Below are 9037 nucleotides of genomic sequence, written 5' to 3' on the forward strand. Positions count from 1 at the left end.
AACTGTGGTTGCTACTTCTTCAAATCATGCAGAGGTAATAGCCATTCATGAAGCGAGTCGAGAATACATTTGGTTGAGATCAATAACTCAACATATCCAGGAGCTATGTGGTCTCTCACGGGAAAATGATATCCCAATAACATTATTTGAAGACAATGCTGCATGTATAACTCAACTAAAAAGGGGATATATTAAAGGAGACAGAACAAAGCATATTTTACCAAAATTCTTTTTCACATATGATCTTCAAAAGAATAGTGAATTAGATGTTCAACAAATTCGTTCAAGTGATAATTTGGCAGATTTGTTCACTAAGGCATTGCCGACATCAACATTTGAGAAGTTAAGATACAAGATTGGAATGGGTCGTCTCCGAGATATCAAATAAGGTTTTTTATCAGGGGGAGAAATACGCGTTGTACTCTTTTTCCCTTAAGCAAAGTTTTGTCCCATTTGAGTTTTCCTAGTAAGGATTTTTAATGAGGCAACTCTTAATGCGTATTACAAGATATGTGTACTCTTTTTCCTTCACTAAGATTTTTTCCACTGGGTTTTTCTTAGTAAGGTTTTAATGATGCACATTATCTGTTAGTGGACATCCAAGGGGGGGGGGGTGTTATAAATCCTGCAAATGGATCTATCCATTTGCACCGATGGATGTCTCATATAACAAGTTTTAAATTGGTTATGTATCTATAACAAGTTTTAGATTGGTTATGTATCCATAACAGATTTTAGATTGGTTATGTATTTATAACAAGTTTTAGATTGGTTTTGTAACAACGAAACGTTTCTATAAATAGGTTCACTGATGAACCTATTCTAGACTCAAAAACAAAGAAATAAATCCTCTCTTCTAATGTTATCATTCTCTTCTATTATTAGTCCTAATTAATTACATAGTTCTTGCTATATTGTTTTTATTTTATAACATTATTTAAATTTTCACTTCAGATCACTCACAATAATTCAAAAATAGCTTCAAATTGTATTCATGTCCAAAAGCAACTTTATTTTTCAAATACTATTTTCTTTATTATTTTTTTTTTACTTTTTTCTGGAATTTCACCGTTCTTATGTCTAGATGCCCACTTAGTCTCCATCAAATAGTTACTTGATTGAAAACGACCTTGATGTACTTTCTAAAAAAATATTCTCCAAAATAAGAAAATAATTTTTTAAAAAATTCACCACATTTAATTTGGACCATCTATAGTGCATATTTTTTTCTATTTTTTGTTTATTCTTTTCTTCATACAAATATAACATATCCCCAAGAATATTTCAATACACGCTCCTTTAAAGTGAGTGAAAAGAATATACCTAGTCGAAGATAAATTTATGCCTCGATTCCATGTTCTCATATATTGCCAAGTGTCCCTCTACCTGGCATCACCAACCACCCCCTTTTCCCCACCACCCTACCCCAAAAAACACACAGAGAGAGAGCATCAATCATCCCAACCATGGCATCTCCTATTTCTCTCTATAATTTCACACACAAACACACACCCAAATAAATATCCTTACTTTTAATTTCCACTAGCTTTTTATGGTGTCCAATAACTAGCTTTTTTTTGCGGTTTTTTTTATCCACCTCTATTTGTTAATTTTTTGTTGGGTTTTTAGAGATTAAAGATTAGATTTTTTGAGTTTGTTTTAGGACATTTAATACGAGAAAGCTTAAATTTTGGTGGGTTTTGTCAAGAATTGGGAGAAAATTGAAAAAGTTTGAAGCTTTGGGGTAATCAGAATTGAGGAGGACGGGCATTTTCTTTATAAGGTAATTTTACTGATTCTTGATGCTCAATTTGGGTTATTTGATTCATTTACTGAATTGGGTTTTCAGGATTTTGAATTTTTGGGTTAATATTTTGAGCTTTCCAGAGTTATTTGAGCTACAAATTTGTGCTTTTTTGTGCATATTTGTAAAGAATTGCTGAATTATATGGGAAATTTGGTGAATCTTTTCTGGGGTTTGGTAAATTTTGCTGGAATTGTGATATTACTGATGCTTAATTCTCATTTAGGGGTTTTGATTTATTACTTAAAAGGGTTTGAAGAGTTCTGGTTCATTGGCTTAGTATTTTGTATGTTCTTGGATTAACTTGAGGCTAAAAATAGGTGATTTTAGTTGTTGATTTCTGTTATTATTTTGTTGAAGAATTCTTGAAGTTTATGTTTGGTTAATATTTCTAGGGCATTGATGATTCTTGGTGGACATGGTTGTTAACTTTCTCAGAACATTCGAGTTACTGAATTTGGGAGTGTTGAGGTGTGACTTTGGAGTATTACGAGTTCTGATACTAACTCATAAAGGATGAAGGTGTTGGAATTTTGAGTGAATAAAGGCTGGAATTTTGATTGCTAAGTGAGAGAGCAGCAACCTTTGCTACACTCTATGGATAGCCCCACAATGACCAACCCTGGCTCACTTTGTAGTTCTAACGATGACACGCCACGTGTGAAGTTCTTGTGTAGTTTTTCGGGCAGTATATTGCCGAGGCCTCAGGATGGGAAGCTTCGGTATGTGGGCGGTGAGACAAGGATAGTGAGTGTTCCACGCGATATTTCTTTTGAGGAACTCATGGCGAAAATGAGGGAGATCTTTGAGGGGGCAATGGTATTAAAGTATCAGCAGCCTGATGAGGATCTTGATGCTCTTGTCTCGGTAGTGAATGATGATGATGTGGTCAATATGATGGAGGAATATGATAAGTTGGGTTCTGGTGACGGATTTACTAGGCTCAGGATCTTTCTGTTTTCTCACCCTGATCAAGATCGATCGTTGCATTTCTGTGATGGGGATGAGAGGGATAATGAGAGAAGGTATGTGGATGCTTTGAATAGTCTTAATGAATCCCCGGAATACAGAACGGCACAACATAATGAATTTCAGATTACAGGTCCATTAGATGATCTCCACGTTGCGGAGCAGTGCTTTAATCAGATGAATCTTGATGGTAGCCTCCATAATCTGAGGAGTAACGATGCACATATGCCTCAGATCAACTTGCGTCACCTTACAATTCCACATATGGGTTTTGCTCAGCCCCAACAATCGGTTAATCAGAGGTATAATGAAATGGAGGCCCCGTGGAGTCCAGCATACTATTCTCCTAGGCAGCCGGGACACCTTGATCCACGGCCAATATCAGATTTTCCAAATTCTCCTTCATCATCGCGGTACTATTCTCCCTACCCAGAGTTCCAAGAGAAAAGTTTTGATAGAATGCCTGAAGAGTACAGTCGTCTTCAGGTCAATCATCCATCCCTATATGATCATCAACCTCAATATACGGATAACGTACTATTATTTCCGAATGGACCTGTACCAGACAAGGCTGGCTTTCCAGGAAACATCCTTCACGGTGCTAACACATTTGAGGGGAACAGTATCTGTGAGCATTGCCGAATGACTTTTCAGCGCAATCAACCTCACCCCGATTCCTCTTGGAAGCCTGGAGAACATTCTCATTTTGATATGGGAAATGGATTCCACCAGGTTGCAAATCCTTGTGCTGAGTGCCCACCAAAAAGAGAAATGTTTCCAGTGACTGCCGATGCCAATTTGCACCACTCATACTACCCCATCGAACAAAATGATCCTCGTTGCCGTCAGAGTGAGACTCATAGTCATGAAAGAGGGTGGAGCGTGCAGCATCAACCAAATGCTCGAGTTGAGGACCCACAGATCCATGCGTCTGGAGCTAGTAGGTTGACAGATCACTATGTTGTGGAAAATGCTGCCAGTATATCACTTTCCCATAGCAATTTAATTGACGGGCATCAGGTCCTTGCACAAGGTCTCAATTATGAAGACCTTCGTCACATTCGAACTGGACGGGATCCTGTTAGCCAGGTATATCATGATCAGGTGGTAGCCACAGGATCTCAGATTCATCTTCCCTCCATGGAGGACCGTGGAGTTCGATATGGAAATCTACCTTATGCTTACGGACCAGATGCAACCTACCAGGTTCCTCAAGCAAACATGCCTGCACATTCTTTGTGGAGGAATGTTCAAAGCCCAAGTCACGGAGGTCCTTCATACGAGGTTGCTAATCCACCACAGTTGGTCAATGGTTCTGCTAGTCCTGGATTTGTCAGGGGTATAATGGAAAATAGTCCTAGGTTGCAAGCTGGGATGGAGAACCAAAATTCTTGGCTTGATTCTTCACAGAAAAGGATGGGATTTGATGGTTTTTCCGTGCCTGAATATTCTTATGTACCAGCCCAAAACATGATATCAAATGCTCACACTGTGGGAAATCAGTCCGTGCATACTGTGGAAGCTATTCAGACCCCAGGTGGCATGCACACTTTTGCAACTCTGGAGGATCCGTCGTTAAAATCTGATTCAGAACCATTCCTTGGTGATAGGCCGGCTTCGTTGAATAGGTCTGGAACAAAGTTAACTGCTGATATGTGTGTCAGCGAGAAGGAGAGTTTTATTCGCCAGGAAGTTGAACAGCTATGTCCTTCAGTGTTGGTGGAAGACTCTAATATGTGCAGCGGGACTCCGTCAGAAGCATTAATGGACAAAAATCCAAATACCCCTGTATCTCTTGGGTCCACTTGCCCAGAAAGTGCTGTAAAAGAAGGTGGTTCTGCCGATACTGAGACTAACCCAAAGGATCGGTTGGCTTGCTTACCTGATCAGATTTCTTCTGTGGAAAAGGTAGAATTACAAAGTGTTAAGGGTGTAAAAGCTGAAGTCCAAGAAAATGCTGATTCCATTCATGAGCATGACACTGCGGCTAAAGTGGCGAATGAGAACGATGCAGAGTTAGCTGTGAGGGTCACGATATTATTATTATTATTAGTTTGCATCATATATGTTTAGTATTTGTGATTCTATATATAATACCATCTCTTGATTTACAGGATGGCCATGGGGGCTTGGAATTTGATTCTGACGACAATGTTAACAATTCCAAGATTGAGCCGACAAAGGCTGAGGAAGAAGCTATTGAGAAGGGATTGCAGGTTCTTGAAATCACTTTGTTCTGTCTTCCCTTTCCTCACTAGTCTCAAGCTAACATTTTTTTTCCGCATTCCAACTGTGATTCTTCTGAGGAGATTATGGGAAAACCTTTCTAGTCAAATCTCGTGTCACATTAGTTGCTGCTTCTCTTTCCTCTCAGATTTTTCCGAGGAGATTATACGGAAAACCTTCTGCATTCATTTTGTTTTGTTTGTTTTTAGTGAATATTTTGTCAGGTTTTGTTATTTTCATATATATTATTTGAATAAAACTGTATTCATGTTGTATTGATATAGACAATCAAGAATGAAGATCTCGAGGAAATCCGGGAGTTGGGTTCTGGGACATATGGATCAGTTTATCACGGAAAGTGGAAGGGGTCAGATGTCGCTATAAAGAGAATCAAAGCCAGCTGCTTCGCAGGAAGGCCATCTGAAAGAGAACGTTTGGTATGTCCTTAATATATACATTCTCTGATATAAAAACTTCTGCTCTGTAAGCATGGTGGATCCTCTTCTTTTCACTTTCTCACTTGTGTAACCAGTAAAATGTTGGGATTTATTGACCATCATATCCTATTCTGGACGCTTCTTCTCCATCAGTGACATCAGAATCCTGCAAATGCTTGTAAATATAAAGATTCATAAGCTCTTTCCTCTTCTCCTGATATGCTCCTGCTAAAATTCTTTTGTCTTTTTTCCATGACTCGGGTTAGTAGGAAATATGACAAGTCTACTGTTTGCAATCTCATTGATGTGTTTCAAATAGTCACCCGAGATTCACTGATCTCCTGGCAAACCCCAAATTCTCTTCTACTCTTTTAGTAATGATAAAATACTGACCTGAAACACTAACTTCCTCAAGCAAATAAAATTTTAGCTCAGGCACTGACTATGAAGATGTTCATAGTCCATGAACTATATCAATATATAGTATTAGGTATAATTGGTGCCAACTTTCAGCAAGTATATTACGTTGATCTATGACGCTCTTCTTTTTGGCATTATTTTTCTCTTTCAATGTGACCATAGCTTTAAGATGGATTGCCTCTCATATCATCGGTGTTCACTGGAGATCTCATATCGTTTAAAATATTGATTGACCATTTCCTACCCAAATTAGGAAGAAAATAAGAGGAAGAAGTTGAAAAGAGGGATTCAAATGATATTGTCTAGCATTCTTATCACCACTTCTAGTTATGACCTGAGTTCTAATGGTGAAATTTAATTTGATGCTACACTTTGCTTATTGCGCTGCTTTGTTTCACTCTGTCTTCATTCTCCAGAAGTAGTCTATATTTTGAACCCAATCTTATTTTCCTCTTCATTTTCTGTTCATTAGATTGCAGATTTCTGGAGGGAAGCTCTGACATTAAGTTCACTGCACCATCCAAATGTTGTTTCTTTTTACGGTGTAGTCCGTGATGGCCCTGATGGATCTTTAGCAACTGTTACAGAATTCATGGTCAATGGATCGTTGAAGCAGTTTTTACAGAAAAAGGACAGGTACATTTTGCTTTTCAGTTATCTAGGAGGTAACCGTCAGAGTTGGACTTCATTATTTTCACAATTTCATTAAGTTAAAGGACATTGTCAATGTTCTAGATAGTTCGCATCTTCAACATATCTTTGATAACTATTTATTCAACAGGACTATTGATCGTCGTAAAAGGCTTATCATTGCCATGGATACTGCTTTTGGAATGGAGTATCTGCATGGGAAAAACATTGTTCACTTTGATCTTAAATGTGAAAATCTGTTGGTGAATATGCGGGATCCACATCGACCTGTCTGCAAGGTATGATGAATACTCATATTTCCTTGAGCGCCACAGCCTAGTTAAGATATTTCAGAATTCATTGTATCTGAAGATAAAAATGCATTTAGATTTGTGGAGTTCAGTAACACTACAACTCTCGTACTGTAGTGGATATATTTAGCGCCTGACACTACATTGCTTTACCTTTAGATTGGTGATCTTGGCCTATCAAAGGTGAAACAGCACACTTTAGTCTCAGGAGGTGTTCGTGGCACTTTACCCTGGATGGCACCTGAGCTTCTAAGTGGAAAAACTAAGGTGACAGAGAAGGTAACGTCTTGTCTTTGAAAAGCCGGAGGTTATGTTGTTATGTTTGCTCTTTCATGAAGTGATCATTAACCTTTTTCTGCGATGCAGATTGATGTTTACTCTTTTGGAATTGTTATGTGGGAGTTGCTTACTGGTGATGAACCATATGCAGATATGCATTGTGCTTCAATAATAGGTATGTACCCGTTCTAAATGCATGTTATTTTTCTTTTTCTCTTTGTTTGCCAGAGAAATCAATCTCCTCTACTTGTTTGTATCACCTTGAAACTTCCCTTCCTTAAAAGAACCACTTTCAGAGAACCACTGAAAAAAAAGAATTAAAAAAAAAGGAGACAAAAGAAAAAGAAGAAGAAGAAGAAGAAGAAGACAATTCACTAAGTGGATGCAGTATCTTTTAGAATCCCTGTCCATTTGTGTCTCTGTCACTGGGTACTTGTGAATGCTTGCTGATGGACTCTTTAATCTAGGTAGCGTCTAGGTCATATATGAGAATAGTACCAATTATACTGTATAATGCAATCGAAACGTGTTTGATCATTTATGCATGTCTGATGGTTATCTATATCTATTTGCTGTTGTGGTTGTCTTAGTAGCTCTTGGCATATTTTCTGTCCTTGCATGGCTAGCGTCGTGATTGTAAATTGTTAAGAGAATGAAATTTGGACCTTTTATTTATTTATTGGAAATGAAGTTAATAAAAGTAAAAGAATGGTTCTTCGCAAAGTTAGCCCAAGAAGATTGTATATTTGGGCACCAAAAGCTTGTCCGCAAATGGGCTCCGTACCCATGGCTAAACCAGAAAGGATTGAATATCCAGTGATGTTGGCGAATCCAATAGCAAGGGAACCACCAGCTAGTGCTAAATCACCGATCCGGCCAAGAACAAGCATAGAGATCATGGACCGGGAGTAAAGTAAAAGACCGGTGAGAATCATAGGAAGAGCGATATTAGCAATGGATTGAGCTTCTTTGAAAACAAGGGAAAGATGAGTGATTTTGCTGTTGGTTTTGTGGGGGTAATTAGGGACCTCAGAATTCTGCGCTTGATATTGGTTTGTTGGGCTTTTGGGTATCAAAGGGGCAAACATGTCGGCTTCTTGAGGAACTTTAATGGAGAGGGTACATTTTTATTTATTTATTTAGTTAGTTATATCTTCAACACAATTTCCAGTGATACAAGGTGTTGAAGGAGTCTGCTTATTATATATAGGCTGTAGCTGTTACTTATCTACAAAAACCAGTTTCCGCATTCTGGACGTGTGTAAATATTTTCATATTACTTGAGGGATTACTCATCTTGTTTTATGATATATAGGAGGAATTGTTAACAATACACTGCGTCCACAAATTCCAACATGGTGTGATCCCGAATGGAAAGCGCTGATGGAGAGTTGTTGGGCCCCTGAGCCGGCAGAGAGGCCATCATTCTCAGAAATCTCTCAAAAATTGAGAACTATGGCAGCGGCAATGAACCTGAAATAATGCCTGTTTCAGGAGTTACCATACTCGCTCCTTCCAAAACAGTTAGTCATTCACATGTTGACTGAGAAAGATGAAAGGATAGCGCATGTTTCACTTCGAAGTTGTTACCGTCTCCCAAGATGGCACCAAACTATAATAAACATTCTTAAATATGTTTTCTCGTCCGGTAACTTCATATGGCCTATTAACAATATGAAGTCATTGCAACACGGACGTCCTAGTGCTATATTCAAGATCATATTACAATACTTTGAATTATACTATGATCTTGAAGCCGAGTAGTACGTTTATGCATCTTCCGAAAGACCATTGGGGTTGGCCGGCATTTCAACTTTGTCAAGGTCTCAGCATATGTTAAGGTTATGATGATGCTGGTGCAGTTCATTCAGATATTGATTTTTCTTGTTTCAGATATCTGTTGGAACTGGTAAAGCAGTGTATATAAATTAATGATAATTTATACATCTGAAGTTATATGA

The 9037-nt window shown here is 38.2% G+C and overlaps 1 protein-coding gene across 1 annotated transcript; it reads left to right on the top strand.

Annotated features, from left to right (window-relative positions):
* Positions 1-1390: 1390 nt before the first annotated feature.
* LOC104249523 (uncharacterized) lies at positions 1391-9037 on the top strand. The gene is made up of 9 exons (XM_009805958.2): positions 1391-1783; positions 2200-4795; positions 4888-4989; positions 5284-5436; positions 6329-6492; positions 6638-6785; positions 6957-7076; positions 7164-7251; positions 8392-9037. The coding sequence occupies exons 2-9, from the start codon at positions 2402-2404 to the stop codon at positions 8556-8558; spliced, it is 3336 nt and encodes a 1111-aa protein (XP_009804260.1). The 5' UTR covers positions 1391-1783; positions 2200-2401; the 3' UTR covers positions 8559-9037.

The sequence above is a fragment of the Nicotiana sylvestris genome, chromosome 11 (assembly GCF_000393655.2).
Source record: "Nicotiana sylvestris chromosome 11, ASM39365v2, whole genome shotgun sequence".
In the NCBI taxonomy this organism is placed as follows: domain Eukaryota; kingdom Viridiplantae; phylum Streptophyta; class Magnoliopsida; order Solanales; family Solanaceae; genus Nicotiana; species Nicotiana sylvestris.

Bases quoted from the DNA above. Each gene is read 5' to 3' on its own strand.
- LOC104249523 (XM_009805958.2), top strand. From the start codon at position 2,402: ATGGATAGCCCCACAATGACCAACCCTGGCTCACTTTGTAGTTCTAAC. The intron at 4,796-4,887 runs GTGAGGGTCACG...CTTGATTTACAG, and splicing joins AGAACGATGCAGAGTTAGCT to GATGGCCATGGGGGCTTGGA. The intron at 4,990-5,283 runs GTTCTTGAAATC...GTATTGATATAG, and splicing joins CTATTGAGAAGGGATTGCAG to ACAATCAAGAATGAAGATCT.